This window comes from Arachis hypogaea, chromosome 15 (assembly GCF_003086295.3).
Source record: "Arachis hypogaea cultivar Tifrunner chromosome 15, arahy.Tifrunner.gnm2.J5K5, whole genome shotgun sequence".
In the NCBI taxonomy this organism is placed as follows: Eukaryota; Viridiplantae; Streptophyta; class Magnoliopsida; order Fabales; family Fabaceae; genus Arachis; species Arachis hypogaea.
This window is the reverse complement of record NC_092050.1, coordinates 8,966,241-8,984,386: the sequence shown is the minus strand read 5'-3', so window position 1 is coordinate 8,984,386 and position 18,146 is coordinate 8,966,241. Positions and strand designations below refer to the sequence as shown.

Genomic DNA, 18,146 nt, shown 5'->3' with positions numbered 1-18,146 from the left:
TTTAAGTATATCTGGTACTATTTTTTTTATTATACATTTATGCGTCAAAATCTTATATACATGGTAATACAATCATGCCGATGAAAAAAAAAAGAGCCAAATAGTGTGCTATAGATCATCTCACCAAATCAACCGCAGTACCGCCATGCAGATTATAACTCGGACAATTTATACTTTCTAATATACAAAGACTAGCCTAACAGGTGTATGTGTTATTTCTTCATTAATAAAAATCATATATGAATCTTCAAAATCATATATGAATCTCCGACTGAGATATACTCTCCTGAGTTATAATTTCAATTCAAACAAACCGACATCTATAAATTGGACTCATTTCAAACAACTCAACACCTATGAGTCGAAATAATTTCAATTCAAACAAACCGACATCTATACGTCGGACTCATTTCAAATAACCCGACACCTATGAGTCAGAATAATTTCAAGCAAACCGATCTATAAGTTGGTACAACTCTAAATATCGGCAACCTCTATGCTATGCCCAATTTTAAACCGGTCTATTATATCGGTTCATCAATTTTCCAAACAACTCAACAACAACCAACATATTGACCTATCAACAACGGTCGTCATTGATTACTATTAGTCATATTTATTGAATTTGCCAAACTAAGTCAACGTTTACTTGTTTTCCTCGTCAATATTTCTACTCCTTATAAGTCAAAAATACCTTTTTGATCAAACTATTCCAAAGCATCAAATGGTATACAGAACAATTATGATGCAAATCATGCTACCTCTGTCAACCTTACTATACTCCACTATACTCAAACATGCAGTAACAGTTATATGTCGGAACAAATTCAATCATATTTTCATCTATAAGTCCGATTCAATCCAAACAACACACTTATACGAATTTGCATTTATAAGTTGAAATTAGTCAAAATTAAGCCGATGTATACCAAGAACCTTTTTTCAAAAAAAAAAAATTTATTCTTCGTGCCATTATATTCAACTTGGGGGCTTATCCTCATTATTTAATTTTAACCATTATTCTTACTCATTCTTAAATTTCTTTTATCTTACTATTCACCTTCACCAAAATTTCAAGTATGACTATCACTCTTCAACATACAAGTTGAGCTTAGGGGCTACTACCATTGCTATCACCATTCCGAACTATTATTACAATCACTATCCCGAGCTATATTTATTATTCCAAAAAATACCACAAAAAATCATAAGCTCAACCCGTCGTATCACCTCAAAAATACCACAGGTCAAGCTTGGGGCTATGGTCCGTTGGCTATAACTCGGCTCAAGTAAACTTATAAATTGAAATCTGCTTAAAACTAAATAAACACGTCCTACATCAGGAGTACATGGAGTACGGGCTTTGCTCTCCTAACTGACTTATCCGATAAATTCAAATCAACCGCGAAAAAGAGTCAACACCAAACCAACTTAAAGGAGACTACCATCTCATTTCCGAGGTATTCCTAAAAAACAAAGATCTGGCCCATCCATACCTCAACCCACCAACAACCCACGGTCACCAGCTTTTCAAGCCACTAATAAACAAGGTTGACCTTAGGGGCTTCCACTGATTCTGATTCCGAACTATAACTCGGATCAAGGTAAACCTGCTTATAACTCGGCTTCTCAAAACAGGTCGACCTTGGGGGCTATGATCCATTCTCCTTAAATCGGCCTCTACCTACAACTCCGGAATCAGATTCAGCAAATCAACTGAGATCTTTCCCGCAAATCTCTCCAACTAAAACTACTATAACTCCAGTACCCGAGATAATAGCAAACAAGACTTTGTCAAACCTAATACGAATAACCGCCTAAGAGTTAACACTATGTATACGAGTGATCAGCTTAGTCACAAGTACGCAATACATATAGTTTTACCCTGAATCATTTTACACTCTTTCTTATTTGAGCGTTGGAGTCCTTTTGTAGGTGTCCAACACCGCCTCCCCAGCAAGAAGACGACGTTCCACCTCCTTACTTCAAGAGAAGCTAAGAAGACCACATTCCACCTCTTTACTCTGAGCCCCCTGATGGATCTTGTAGTCGATCACACTTGGGAAGCTTTATCTCGCAAGAAACAGAAGATATAAGCTAAGAAAAAGGCAAATATAATTTGCTATTTGATTGATTGGTTTGAGAGTTTTAGTGTTATTATTTTTACAATAATAATTAACTAATTAAATAAATCATGTTAATTAAATGTGCACGGTTTTAAAATTAAAAAAAAATCTAAAGAGATAATAACCATAATAACAAAAGATAGATGATTGAAATGAATGAGAGAAGAATATAACAACCAAAATTATATACAAAATTATTTAATATTTAAATATGACTATATATATATATATATATATATATATATATATATATATATATATAATATATAATATACTTGCATGTGAATAAAACTATTAATTTTTATAAACAATTTTTGTTTAATAGTCTATTACGAAGAATAATTCATGTGCATTGATTTAACCAACTTTGCATAGTATACATGCTATTAGCCTATTACACTTTCACATGCCATTTCGAATTATTTGTTTTGGCAATCATCTATCACTTCTTTTTTTTTTTTTTTAAATCACATGCATGACGATTTATTACATATAGAATTTTATGTTTAAATTTGACTAGTATCACTTTTAAGTCTATAATGATCATATTTGAATTAGTACTATTAATAATATATTAATATGTTATTTAAAATACCAAGAAATATTATATTCCAATATATATAGGATTTTTTATTTTTTTTAAACCAAAAAAATACTTAATAATGTGTTTGTTCTAAATCAACTTTATTACATAAATATCTTATTTTTATTACTGATAAATTACAGTAAAAACAATCTATTTATTAAATAACAAATAAATAAATAAATAAACAGATTTAAGTATTTAACACATTTTAAATACTAACTTACTAAGTTTTGTAATCAACTTGGGTTGATCTCGTTAGTCTGATTAAGTCATTATATGTTTGGTTGGAAGGAAAGAAATAGAAAGGAAAGAAATAGAAAGGAAAGAAATTGAGTGGATTTTTATTTTCTTTAGATGTGTTTGGATGAAAGGAAAATAAGAAAGAAAGAAATGTTATAAAAAGACAACTTTATCCTTGTATTATAAAATACATTAAAAAAAGTGAAGGGATAATATTGGAAGTTGTGAGAGAAAATAAGTTTTTCCTCCCTTTTCTTTCCAATATTGGAGAGAAAAAAATTGGTGGGTCCAACCAATTTTTTTCCACCCATTTTCTTTCCTCTCCAATTTCTCTTCATAACCAAACAATAGAAAATGATCATTTTCCTTCCTATTTTCTTTCCTTCCTTTTCTTTCTTTCCATTTTCTCTTCAAACAAACATAGTAAGTATCTGAAATTCGAATTACACCTTATATATATAATAATTCATTGGCCAGTGACAAATCAAGTTTAGATCTACGAAAGATTAGTCCTTGATATATTCGATTAAGAAATATAATATAAAATAAAACTAGTGTATGTTCCTGTACTCTGCACAGGATAATACATAAAATTATATAAAATTTTTTTGATTAAAATTTAAATAAAAATATCTATTGTAATTATTATTATAAATATTTTACAACTCAAAAATATTAAAAATAATTAATATTTATTTTAATCAATTTGGATTGGTTGAGTGGTCATCTCATTTGTCCGTTTAAGTAAGTATTTGGAGTTCGAATCTCGTCTTGTGTGTATAACAATCCATTAGTTAGCGACAGACCCTTAATAAATAGAGTATCAATATGTGGTGGATTAGTCCTCGACTTGCCGAGTTAGGAAATCCATAGAAAAAAATTATATTTGTCTTTAAAATAAAATAATTTTTCATTAATAGCAATACTTATGGACTTTTGTCTTTATTGAAATTTATTTGGGACAATTTTATTTGTTGGTATCATATTCATTCTTAAAGTCAAAACAATATGATCAACATTGTTACTTGTTAAAATTTCACATTTTATGAAATGATTTTTAAATTTTCAAATTCATAAACTTATGTCATTACAAAAGTTATTAGATTGATTGATATTTCTTGATAACATGGTGTACCAAAACATCATCGTTGAGTATTAGTTAGTGTAAAAAGAAACCAATAACAACTTGTTATTCAATAAATAATTTATTCTATTGAAAAATAAATTAATATTTCCTAAAATTGTAAATAGATTTTCTTCTAATTTCTTACACCATTTTATTTGACAATATTTACCATTAAAAAATAGCAAATGACCATACTATTTTACAATATATATATGATGTACAAAGTAATTTCTTATCTTAAACTGGTTAGTGAGATAAAATTTAAAATATATTTTTTTATTTTCTTACTCAAATTTAAATTTAAATTTAGAATTGATTAACAACTCATCTTTTTTTAATTTCAATAAAAAAATAAATTGGTTAAATGTAAAATATTCAACATTTAATAATTTCAATCATTAAAATTGGGTTAAAAATTAATTATAAACTCAATAATCGATAATATATATTATTTTAGTACATAAATAATAATATCCAATGTATTGATTTTTTTTTTACAGAATTAATGTATAATCTATTGAGAATTGATTTATTATCCAAAATTTTTTTCATAAACTTTATAATATGTGATAATAGTAATCTTATTTTTTATTATTATTTAAGAAATTCTTCATAATTTTTTAATTATGTAATTAACTTAATTAATAATCTTTATTATTATTTTTATACTAAAAAATATCAATTTATACTATTTACATATTTTTTTACTATTAATAAATAAATAAATATTTACACTATTATACTTATTGTCTTAGATGATGACTTAAGTTACTTATTTTGTTTGTTAAATAATATTTTGTTGTTAAATTTATTAAATATTAAGATGAAAAAATTGTTCAATAAATTACAAATAGTCATTACAGAAAAGAAAAAAAATTATATATCATATATAATAATCCTTTATATATAGTGTCATGTATATATTAAGATTATCTATTTTAGTTATGTAAATAATTATTGTTATTTTCACTTTTTCGTTACATTAGAAAATAATATTTAAAACTAAAAAAAAGAGATAATTAATTTTTTTATTTGAATTAAAAAATGTCTTGTAAATATATCCAACTTTTATATATAGTAAGTGTTATTATAATATTAAATAGTATAGTATTTGCTATAACAATGACTCAAAATTTTAATCCAAGATATATTTGGACCTAGTAAGACCTCAATACAAGTAAGATCAACTAAAATCCATTGTTAGGGTAATCCGACTTAGGTTCATTACCTTAAAGGTCCAATGCAGATGAAGTTCACGTGTCCCCTCTTAAATCGGCTCAAATTAGATCTCCGTTGCTAGTTAGATATGGTAATGAGTACTCAGGAGAGCGTGAGAAGCCCCATTTCCATCCCTCACTCCTATTTTTAAAAAAATCCCCCGTTCCTTCTCTATCATTGCAAGTTCCTGTTTAATTATTCCTTAAGGAACGCAGATCTTCTTGGGTATTTACGAATATTCTTTGAAAATTTTTAAAAAAATTAACACAAAAAAATATAATATAATAATCATAAAATAATCAATTCAATATAATTCAACATAATTTATAACATATTTGTTATGAAAAATAACATTTCAAAAGGAGAAAACATAAAAACATATTCCAATATAATAACATAACATAATTTTCTGAAACGATATTGAACAACGTAGTGACGAATTTGAGAGGCAGAGAAAGTGAGTTAGAGAGAGAGAGGATCGAGACTGAGAATAAGTCTGGAAGAAAAATGAAAATTTTGAATTGGAGGCAGAAAGTAGGATTACTAAATTCAAGAAATGGATTTATGTATATATAAATTAGGATAAATTAATAATTTTATATTCGCGTATATTTAATAGGTTCCATGGGGCGGGTACTTATGTTCGTGTCCCATTAGGGGTTGCAAACGGGAAAGTCCGCCCTGTCTCGCCAAAAGTCCGCCATCTGGTGGGCTGGCCCACTCCGCCCCACCTAATAAGGCGGTCCTGAATTTCTCCCCTACTCCGCCTAATAGTAGGCTGGCGAACTCTCCTCTTTTTTGATAAACCATTAAATATTAAACAATATATATAATTTCACAACAATTTCAATAAATTTATAATTTCTAAAAATATAAAAAAATTATAATTTTTAAATTCACACACATTAAAATCTTTATAATTATAAATATGTAATAAACATAATTATAAACCAAATTTTTTGAAACAAAATAATAAAACCAACATTGTCTAAAGTAAAACAAATATTATCCAAAATATATAATTAAACATCTTCAAGTTTATAATCAATCAAACATAAAACATAATTCAAAATATAACTTAAAACATCTTCAATTATCATCTTCATTCTCTCGTAGATCAATAACATCTATCATAGAAATTTGTAAAAAAATGGCCCTGACAAAATAAAAGCTTGGCCCAACGGAGATGTCTGCCTCGCTCCGCCCTGCCAAAGTCCATGGATTAGGCAGTGATTATGCGTAAAAGATCACCTACTTCGTTGAAAATAAATGTAATCCAATCAATTTTTACCTGATAGTGCTATACATTTGCATAATCATAGGAGAATTAACTTTATCAAGATAACAATATATATAGTATTTAGTTACTATATGAGTATTTTTATATATAAAATTATCAATCAATTATGTATGGCTTCTGAATTCTGATAAAAATAAGGGATAAGTATTGTTTTGGTCCCTAACGTTGAGGGTCAGAATCGAAACCGTCCCCAACGTAATTTTCGATTTAGAATCATCCTTAACGTTTTTTTTCGTATTAAAATCGTCCTTTTAATTTTTTTTGGACAAAAATACCCTCACCACTACCAGCACAATTACCTCCTCCACCACCACCACCACCACCACCACCACCACCACAACTACCACCAGCACCACCACCAGCACCACCACCAACACCAACACCAAGAACACCAAACAACAGCAACAACACCAAATAACACCAAACCAAGAAGCAGAAACAAAAAGCAAGAAAACAGAAGCAAGAAAGCAAGAAAGAAAGAAAGAAAGCAGAAGTAAGAAAGCACGAAAGCAAGAAAGCAAAAGCAAGATGCAGAAGCAGAAAGCGATGCAGATGAGGTGGCGAGATTGCGACGCGGCGAGGCGGCGAGATGGAGGCAGTGGCTCACGTCTCCTCTCTCCCTCGCAATCCCCAACGGCGACGGCGACGTCGACTCCAAGCTTCGCCGCCGCCGTCCTCCACCCCCTTTTCCCTTCCCCCTCCTCCTCCCCCTTTCGCCTTCCCCCCACCCCCACCCCGCGTCCTTTCCCCTTTCCCCCTTCGCCGGCGCCGTCCCCACTCCCTCCTTCCCCTTCCCCTCTCCCTTTTCCCTTCTCCCCTGCCCCCTCGCCCTTCCCCTTTTCCCTTCTCCCCTGTCCCCTCCCGTGTTTTCTTTTTTTTTTTTATTTTATAATGTTTTTATTAATAAGGGTAATTTAGTAATAAAGTAAAAAATTTTATTAAAAATGACGATTTTAATATGAAAAAAACGTTAAGGATGATTTTAAATCCAAAATTACGATGGGGACGGTTTTGATGCTGACTCTCAACGTTAGAGACCAAAACAATACTTATCCCTAAAAATAATATATTCAACATGGATATTGTTTGTTAGGTAAAAGATAATAGATTGACAAAGAAAATTAATTATAATGGGTATATTCATTTTAAAAAATATTTTTCTATGTAATATTACAAAAAATATCATGGTCACCCTGAATTACTACCGGTTCAACTTTCATCGACGACGGTAAAATGTCTAAATTGAGACATTTTCAGACTATAATATTTGTCAAACAAACTATTAATGAAACACTCATTCATACCTTCTCATTTTGAGTACATTTATACATAAAAAAAAGTGTTGAAATAGCAAAAGCGATAAAAATGATGATTTTTATAATTTTGTGTGACTATTTATATATAGAAGACCAGAAGACCATGATTATCTAACAAAATTAATTTTATTTATTGCATTTAATTTGAATAAGTAAAAAATCATCTTATTTTAATTTAGTCCTTAATTCACATGTTTTAAATTTAGCTCAATAAATATGATTTGATTTGATTTAATTATTAGTGAAAAATATCTCGAGAACCTATTTTAAATAGATTTATCTATCTATTCTATTATATAAAAATCGGATGTCTGCACTTAATGATGAAGCTGACATGGCATGCTTCGAAGAATGTTTCCCAATTTAATTGTTTTAACTCATTCAATATAATTTGTTGCACTGACTTAATTTTATCAACTAATTGATTTGATTATATATTTAAATATTAATATAATTTATTATAATTTATATTACTTAATTAATTATACTACATTAATTATAATTCGTTATATTAGTGAATTAGTCTTTTCATTTATAAAGTCTAAAATAAAATAAATAAATTATTATTTATTTTAATTAAATTTATTTATATACTACATATGAATTAACATTAATTTATAATAATACATTAATTTATAATCCAACTAATTGTGTCGTTTTGACTAAAAAAAATGAAAGCCCAACGGTTTAAGCCCGTAACCCGTAACCCAGTCCCACTCTCACACTTCTCGCTTCTCCTCTCTGGAACTGACTTGAAATTCTGATATTGAAAGAGGAACCTTAGCTCCCCAAATCGTGAGCCCGCAGCCACCGCAGGATAGACTGAGAGAGAGAGCGTGTTGAGATAGAATTATCTACTATTATATTTAAAGTTATAGCAGAGGCTGAAGGTTAAGTGCATGAAGCAATTGACTGAGGATCATAAAAGGAGAATGCTTATAGTAATGGATGCAGGGTGAAAGAGATAAATGGCTTGCTGCGATCAACACAATCTTTGGTCATATTGAAGGTATTGTTAATAAACCTTTTGGGAATTATATCAGATTAAGAAACAAAAAATTGGTGCTATATATCAAATTTAATTCTCATACCCCTTTTATTCTGTACCTCTTGAAATGTCAGTATCTATGATATAGAATGATTTGACAACATACAAAAATAAAATAATTTCATGCCTTTTCGAAACTTCTTGTGATTAATAGTACCTAATTAGTGTATGTAAATATGGTGATTTCCTCTTCAGTATATATTGCTTCTTATTTTGATTTTTCAAAATTAAACTCCAGTTTGCGATGTAAATGGAACACAATAAATGTTGGCCGTTAATTTTTATCCTAATTTTGATAATTATTTTATTGATATGATTCAGATTCTTTAATCCTAAATAGTCCAAAAACTTTTCTTTTTTTTTTAGTTGGATTTTGATAGAAATATAAAGATTCTTGCAATCCTTACCAATACTGGGGCTGAACAGTGCTGTGACTTTCTATAAGTATAGCATAAGTGATCACCACACTTACTCTTTATCTATACTAAAATTCATAATATTTGAGTAATTTTATAGTGGCAGGTAGCAATGGCAATTAGGTGAGTTCATGTGCCATGTGGATTGTTTCACAATAATTTTTTTTTATCTTTCACTAAATATGAGGTCCTTGATTTTTAGATATGATCTCATCAAGTATATCAATGCTGGTCCAGCGCATAAGGTGTGGAAGCTCAAAGTACATGTCATTAGACTTTGAACCGTTTTTTACTTTGCAAAATCTGGGATTAAGGCACCTATTGAGATGGTTGTCCTTGATGAAGAGATAAAATTTTCTCTTTGTATTTGAGATTTATTTTGGTAATGACTGAGTAATAAACCTCATTTATCTATGACTCTATAAAATTAATGCATTCAGGGGGATACAATTCAATGTACTCTAAAAAACATATTTGTTCCTATCTTCGAGGGCTTACTCATTGAGGGCAATGTGTACGTAGTCACTAATTTTGGAGTTGCTTTGAATACCATCAAGTTCAAGTCTACTAGACACGAATTTAGAATCAACTTCAAGAGGAACACGATTGTGCATTCGGTACAAGATTCTTCAGTTCCATTGAACGGATTCAATTTTGTTCCGTTCAAAATAATTCATGCAGAGTCTAAAGAAGATGGTTATTTAGTTGGTAAGTACTTTGTTAGATTAATCTATAATGCATGTGTTGTTTAATTTTTTGAGGTCTAATTTTTTAATCCTATATATTGTTTTGCACCATTTGCTGTCTTTTTTATTACGAGCATATAGTGGACAGATATGGATTCAATTAATGGTTGTTGCTATTCCTCTCAAGTCTCAAGTATTATAGATTCACATAATTTTTGTGAAATTTATTTAAGTAAAATTTGCTTCTCTTTTTATCTTCTAACCAAATATACACCCCAAAAGCTTATAGGGTCTAACCGATGAAAAATTAGTACTTATCCATAGAAAAGAGTTAGACTTTATTTTGAGCTTTTGCCGTAAATGTTAATTTTGTATCCTTTGAATTAATTGAAATTTTTATATAATATAATATGATATATTGTGACGGAGCATGTCTTATTTTTAAAATTTGTTTCATTAAGAAATTATATCAAGGAATAATTTTTTTTATTATTCCCTTTCTGTAACAATTGTTCCCTCGCTATAATTTTATATTAAGAAATAATATAATTTCTAACTCAGTTAAATATTGTTTCATTTAAATTTTGTTTAATAAAAAAATTTATATAATTTTATGTATTATTCTTATAATGTCCTATAACAATTAAATAATATTTTAAAAATTAATATGTCTTATTTTTATTTAAATTCTGTATCAAAAAATTTTATTAAGGAAATATAATTTTTTTAGGCAAAATAATTTATCAATATGATTGTATTATATAATATGTCTATATTTAAGGTATATCATTTGATTAAAAATTAAAAATTGTTGTGCATTAGTGTATATTTTCAATTGATTATTTAATAATATATAATATAAAAATTAATTTGCTTAAGACAACTATATTTAAATTGGTTTGGCTTATATATATATATACCCCTGTTAATTAGATTATTAATTTGTGAATTAAAAGTTACTGTTAATATATTTTTACTTATTTAAAAATTAAGTTTTTTCTTTTTAAGTAAAAAATGATACCTCATAAATTAATCAATAAATAATTAGTATTGTAAGTTAATGGATATTTAAAATTTAACTTCAAGATAAGTATTAAAATTTAAAAATTTGTATTCGTAGGTAATTGTTGTGGGAGAAGTACATTGTAGATAAGTGACTTAACAACGATAATGTATCCCACTTCAATCACATAATCTAAGGTTGCAAGGTTAAGACGAAGGATAATTTTGACAAGAAAACGAAAAAGACTTGATGATAATGAGTATGCTTTTTTTTGTGCTTCTAGTAAGTGTTCTTGTGAAACTTTTTAAATTTTTATTTTTTTTATGAGAAATACAGTTTAAACTATCATCATTGTTGAGAATATTAGCGAAGTAGTTTATACTATATATAATTTTTTAAATATTTTAATTTAGTGATTGAAAAACTGTAAATAACTATTCATCTTTATAATTTTTTTTAAATTCATATTTAATAAGCTATGAATTACATAAAAACTATGCAATCTTCAAATCTTCATGTACTATTTAGTTTAATTAATTATTTAATATTATTTAAGATATACTCTGTCATAATTTAAAATAATATACTATTTAATCTAAATTAATACATAAAACTCTATACTAATTGAGAAAATATAAAATTTGATGCTTTTGTGTAGATCTATTTAACTCAATTTAAATAAATTAAAATTTTAAAATTATATTTAAATTTAGAGTTTTATTTATTATTTAAATTGAATTGTATTTATTTTTAAGTCATGACTGGGTATATTTTAAATAATATGATATAGATACTCATTAATTTAGTTTAATAATTTAAAAAATAATTCAATAAAACTAAATCAATACAAAAAAAATTTTAACTATGAAAGTATACTATTAAAATTGTATAAAATCAAATACGAGATTAGTTAAATGAATAATTATTATTTGTGTTTGATTTATTTTTCTTGACTTAACAGTGTCGAAGAACAACAATAATACAAATTTTGACGTACATAAAAAATGTGTATCATATTACTACAAGTCAAAGAACAGTGTGTCAAGAAAATGGTATCTCATCTAATATTCTTAGTTTACAATTCAGTGAAGATAAATGTGACATCTTTCTCACTGTAACTGACTATATTTATCTATGTATGGTGTACACTGTGCCTCGCATGGAATTGGACAAGAAAATACTCCTCCTAATTATGTAAGACCTTCTACATCAGAAATAAGATCTAAATCTTTAACTTTACGGATGGATCCCTCATTGACAAGAACTCCACTGTCCGTGTTAATAAATAGTACGTATAATTAGTGATTGCCAAATGATTCATACACCAATATTTAACAAAAAGTATACTTCATCGGAAATCATTTATATAACATAGATTTATTACAATTCTAGCATACTCCGGTGTACAAGGACCCGCCAATAATCTAACGGAAGTCGTTCCACAAAATCAGCTTCCATCACACTGCGGTTCCCACAGATCGTGCCTAACAGAAAGGTAATTTAGAAAAGATGATCATCATTATTATACTCTTTTCTTTCCTATAGTGTCTAACGTTTAATTGAATAAAATTGAACTTTTTGTAAAGAAGTTCTACTATAATTAGGGTGTAAAAAAGACAATCTTCCTCTGTTGTTGCTTCGGTGGCTATTAATTTGGCACAACTTTATGAAGATGTAAATTTATCGACTGTTAAGATGCACTCATCAAGCGGTGACACACAAAATGGCCAAAATGTTGACCCTTTTGTTGATGATGAAGGTAATTTCTCATTATATCAAAAATTTAAGTTTGTAGTTTTCAAGAGATATGAATTATTAGTAATACATTAACATATATGTTTGCATTTTATATGATTTCTATTTATTGTAGTTTTGAATGGTTATGATGATTCAATGTTGGATGTGGATATTGAAGATAATTTTATACCATCCTCAGAAACCTTAGACGGTATGCAAAAATTTTATCTGTATGTTTATTTGCATCTTTGTGTATATTATGGACTAAATTGCATCGGTATGACAATTGAGTATATAAAGAGAGTTCATTTGACAGATGTCTGGGATATAGGAAATCCTATTTATCAATGTCAACACTGTAAAGTATGGATGTGGTCTGGAGAAAGGCTTGCTAAATCCAAACAGTCGCCCCAACCAAAGTTTTCATTATGTTGTATGGAAGGAAAGATCGAGCTTCCTCTACTTTCTGTGCCTCCTGATGAGCTCATTCAGATTCATAATAGAGGAGATCAAAGAAGTATTCATTTCCTAAAAAATATAAGGACATTTAATTCAATGTTTTGTTTTACATCAATGGCAAAAAAAAATTGACCGTGGGGTGAACAATGGGACTGCTCCTCTAATTTTTAAGTTTGGGGGTCAAAACTACCATAGCATTGGTAGCTTACTTCCTCCTGATAGTTTGTGACCAACATTTGCCCAACTATATATCTATGACACAGAAAATGAGATTGATAATCGAATAGGCACACTTCGGTAATTTTCATGCAACCAGTCAAACTTTTTAGTTATTTTTTATCTGTGAGAGAAAATAACATAAATTTTTTTTATCGCAGTTCCAATGAAGCTATAAATGAGCGGGATAGGGAAATTGTGGCAATATTAAGAAACATGCTAGACAAATATAATAGTTTGGCAAAGAATTTTTGCTATGCAAGAGATAGGTACCAACAGGAAATTTGCACAAACATAAAGTTTAAGTTGATTAGTAAAAGGACTACAGATGGCAGGACATACAACTTGCCATCTGCATCCGAGGTGGCTGCATTGATTGTTAGTGATGTCGAACAACTTAGCAAAGATAAAGATATTATTATAGAGAGTCAATCTAGAAAGCTCCAACGGATTGATGTTTTTCATCCATCTTATTTAGCCTTGCAATATCCATTGTTGTTTCCGTATGGGGAGGATGGATTTTGTTTGGGTATTGCAACATCAGATTCTATCTCTGCTAGGCCTACAAAGAAAAACAAAACAATCACTTTGCGACAATTCTTTGCTTTTCGACTACAGAAAAGGACGGGTGAATCTCCGTTAATTATGAGATCAAAGAGATTATTCCAACAGTTTCTGGTAGATGCCTACACAATGGTGGAATCAGAGAAGTTAAAATTCTTTAGGTGTAAACAACCACAGTTGAGGGTTGATAAATACAAATGTCTGTATGAAAGTCTTATAAACGGGGATGTAGATGCTGCAAGGCTTGGCAAAAGAATCATTCTTCCCAGTACTTTTACCGGTGGACCTAGGTATACGATGAATAATTGTAAAGATGCATTTGCAATTTGCAGATATGCAGGATATCCTAGCTATTTTATTACCATGACCTGTAACCTTGAATGGGATGAGATAAGAAGAGAAGTGACTCCCATTGGATTGAAGGCAGAAGACCGTCTTGATATATTATGTCGAGTTTTCAAGATCAAGCTTGATGGTTTGATTGATGACCTAAAAGAGGAAAAAATCTTTGGCAAAATTTTGGGATGTAAGTCTGTGTTTATGCAACACTTTATTGAAATCTTATGTTGTAATGCTTTGCTCATTTGTCTTTTTCAATTTTCAAACGTTTGCACATATCTTTTTATTCATGAGTAACGAGTTTAAGCCATAAACACCAGATGATATAGACAAACATATAACAGCTGAGATTTTTGATGAAAATGAAAGGCCAAATCTATATGGAGCTGTTCAAAATTACATAGTACATGGTCCATGTGGTCCGTACAACAAGAATTCACCTTGCATGAAGAATGGATCCTGTTCAAAGTTCTATTTTAAAGAGTTTATACAACAAACACTCATTGATGAGGCCGGATTTCCCAAATATAGGCGTACTGATAATGGTCGAACAGTGAAGAAAATGGAATGTATACTAGACAATAAGTTCATTGTTCCGTATAATCCAGAATTGTTGCTCAAGTTCAGGTGCCACATAAATATGGAATACACATGCCAAATAAGTTCTATTAAGTATCTGTTTAAGTATGTACACAAGGGTAATGACCGCGTAACAACTACTCTATACAATGCTGGTGATCCGTCAGAAGCCACACAAGTTGTTGACGAAATTATGAATTACTATGATTATAGGTACATTTCGGTATGTGAGGCAGTCTGGCGTCTATTTGGATACGAAATCCAAGAGAAAGAACCATTTGTGATTAGACTTCCATTCTATTTGGAGGATGAGCAACCTGTGGTTTATGGTGAAACTTCTAATGTGAATGATATCGTCGAAAGAGCAATATCTCATAAGTCCATTTTTTGGGATGGATAGCGGTGAACATGTCATATCCATATGCTCGAAGTCTGACTTATGATAAGTTTCCAACCAAATTTGTTTGGAAGAACGATTCTTCAAAGTGGTTTTCTCGAAAAAAAGGTTTCGCAATTGGAAGGTTGACTCATGTACCTACAGGTAATGACGAGTTTATATTCATTTTTTATCTTACTTATTTAATGATTTAAATTTAAAATCTTAACAACCTGTACTCCACGTCCATTTTATTCGATTTATCTACACTAGAAAATAAATGTTCAAATAACTTTCAACAGTTATAATATGTAGATTACACAATTTTTTATTTTTTTATATTTTTTTGGAAAATTATTCTTATGCGGATGTGTAGCTACATAAAAATTAAAATAGCGTAGTTTAATCCATTTAACAACTTAAAAGTCGAATTTTAACTAAGTTTTTTGCAGCAAATACCAAAGAATATTACCAACGACTTCTCTTGAATACTCAAAGAGGATGTATGAGTTTTCAAGATATAAGAACAGTAGGAGAAATAATTTATGCTACATATAGAGATGCATGCTTCGCCCTTGGACTCTTGCAAGATGACAAAGAATTCATTAATGCAATTAAGGAAGCAAGCTTATGGGCCTCAGGATCATATGTTAGGAGGTTATTTGTCACTCTATTAACATCCAACAATATCTCAAGACCAAAACATGTCTGGGATAGATGTTGGCATAAACTCTCAGATGATATTTTGTATCGACAGAGAGCCATGATGAACATGAGGGGTGAGTTTTTATTAATTACAATGATAAAAGTTCTTCCTTATTGATCATTTTTAGTTTGATTGAATTTTACAGTATTGTATAATATGTAGAGTTAACAATGTTAGATGATGAGATTAAGCAGTTGTGCTTAATGGATATAGACAAGATCTTATATTCCTATGGTAAAACCTTGAAAGACTATCCTCATATGCCTTTAGCAACTGAAGTTGATAGTTCTTTGTTAACCAAAAGGGTTATTATGGAAGAGCTAAACTTTAATAGGGATGATTTAAAGAAAAATATCTCAGACATGTTAGCTATCGCAACACCTGAGCAGAGATATGCATTCGATAAAATTGTTACAGCTGTGTATTGTGATGAAGGGATTTTTTCTTTGTGTATGGTCATGGGGTACTGGAAAAATATTTCTCTGGAACCTTATGCCTGCTGAGATTCGATCAAGGGGTGATATAGTGTTAAACATTGCTTCGAGTGGTATTGCATATTTACTTCTTCCCAATAGAAGAACGGCACACTCAAGGTTCAAAATACTGCTGAATATAACTGAGGATTCTGTATGTAACATCAAACCTGGTTCCCCTCAAGCAATGTTGCTGTTGAAAGCTAAACTTATAATTTGGGATGAGGCTCCAATGGTTTGTAGGTACTGCTATGAAGCGCTTGATAAATGTTTGGGTAATATCATGAGGTGTTCTCCAACATATAGCAAAGATTTGCCCTTTGGAGGAAAAGTGGTTGTACTAGGTAGAGACTTTAGACAAATTCTTCCTATCATTCTACGAGAATTGAGACAAGATATCGTTCATTCAACCGTGAATTCGTCTTACCTTTGGAAGTTTTGTCAAGTGCTTAAACTAACAAAAAACATGAGACTCTCTGTAGGGACGACTGCTTCAGATCAATATGAGATAGAGCAATTTGGTGAGTGGTTATTGAAAGTTGGTGATGGTCTAATAGGTGACAATATTGATGGTGAATCTGAGATATGTCTTCCAGGAGATATTGTTATTCCTTCTTCGGACCAGGCATTTGATGAGTTGGTTCATTTTTCTTATCCAAATATTTTGAAAAACATGTCCTCAAAGAATTTTTTTCAAAGCAAGAACTATACTGACACCCACACTAGACATCGTTGAAGAGGTCAACAACCATCTAATGGCTATCATTCCTGGAGGGGAGAAATTATATCTTAGTTTGGATTCCATTTGTATGGATGAAGGGAATATGGAGAGTCAACTAGATCTCTATGGTCCTGAATTACTGAATAGCATGAATTGCTCTGGTTTACCTCCACATAAATTAATACTCAAGGTTGGTATTCCGGTGATGTTACTGAGGAATATTGACCAATCCAGTAGTCTTTGTAATGGTACAATGCTACAAGTTAGGAAGCTTGGAAATCATGCCATAGAATGTGAAGTCTTAACGGGTAACAATGTTGGTCATATTGCTTTAATTCCAAGAATGAATATGGTACCAACAAATGAAACCATCCCAGTTAGATTCTAACGAAGACAGTTTCCCATAATAGTATCATTTGCCATGACAATTAATAAGTCTCAGGGACAAACTTTATCTCATGTTGGATTGTACTTGCCCAAACCAGTTTTTACACATGGCCAACTGATGAATCCATATTTGATGATGATTTTTGGTTAGAATTGGATGGATTTTCATCATATAAACTTGCACTTATTCCCTTGAATAGCATGCTTTTGAACTTTTCTTCCAAATTGCGCTTGATTATAGAAATGTGCTCTTTTGTGCTTAATTTAATCTATTTTATTCCATTTGCCTTCCATTCGATGCCTTGATGTTGTTTGTGAGTATTTTCAGGTGTATAAGGTAGGAATGAGTTGGAGAAAATGGAAGAAGAGCTTGCAAAGTAGAGGAAACTTGAAGAATCAAAGGAGGTGAGCTCAGAGACGCGTGCGTGTGCACAGCTACCTGTGCGTGCGCACAGCCGCCCAATCAGAGCGCATGGAGTGTTTCAAGTACGTCGCATGTCCAACCAAGCATCGCCTAGTGTGTG

At 30.3% G+C, this 18,146-nt stretch overlaps 1 protein-coding gene across 1 annotated transcript; it reads left to right on the top strand.

Moving 5' to 3' along the window:
- The first annotated feature begins 12,760 nt into the window (after positions 1–12,760).
- LOC140179089 (uncharacterized) lies at positions 12,761–15,359 on the top strand. Its single transcript, XM_072217698.1, has 5 exons — positions 12,761–12,824; positions 12,936–13,032; positions 13,639–14,331; positions 14,374–14,567; positions 14,701–15,359. Exons 1-5 carry the CDS (start codon positions 12,761–12,763, stop codon positions 15,357–15,359), a joined length of 1,707 nt encoding a protein of 568 aa, XP_072073799.1.
- Positions 15,360–18,146: the final 2,787 nt, after the last annotated feature.

Excerpts from the sequence above, each read along its gene's own strand:
- LOC140179089 (XM_072217698.1), top strand. The coding sequence starts at position 12,761 with ATGCACTCATCAAGCGGTGACACACAAAATGGCCAAAATGTTGACCCT. Across the intron at positions 14,332-14,373 it reads ACTTTTACCGGTGGACCTAG|ATATGCAGGATATCCTAGCT; the intron begins GTATACGATGAA and ends TGCAATTTGCAG. Across the intron at positions 14,568-14,700 it reads CTTTGGCAAAATTTTGGGAT|ATGATATAGACAAACATATA; the intron begins GTAAGTCTGTGT and ends CATAAACACCAG.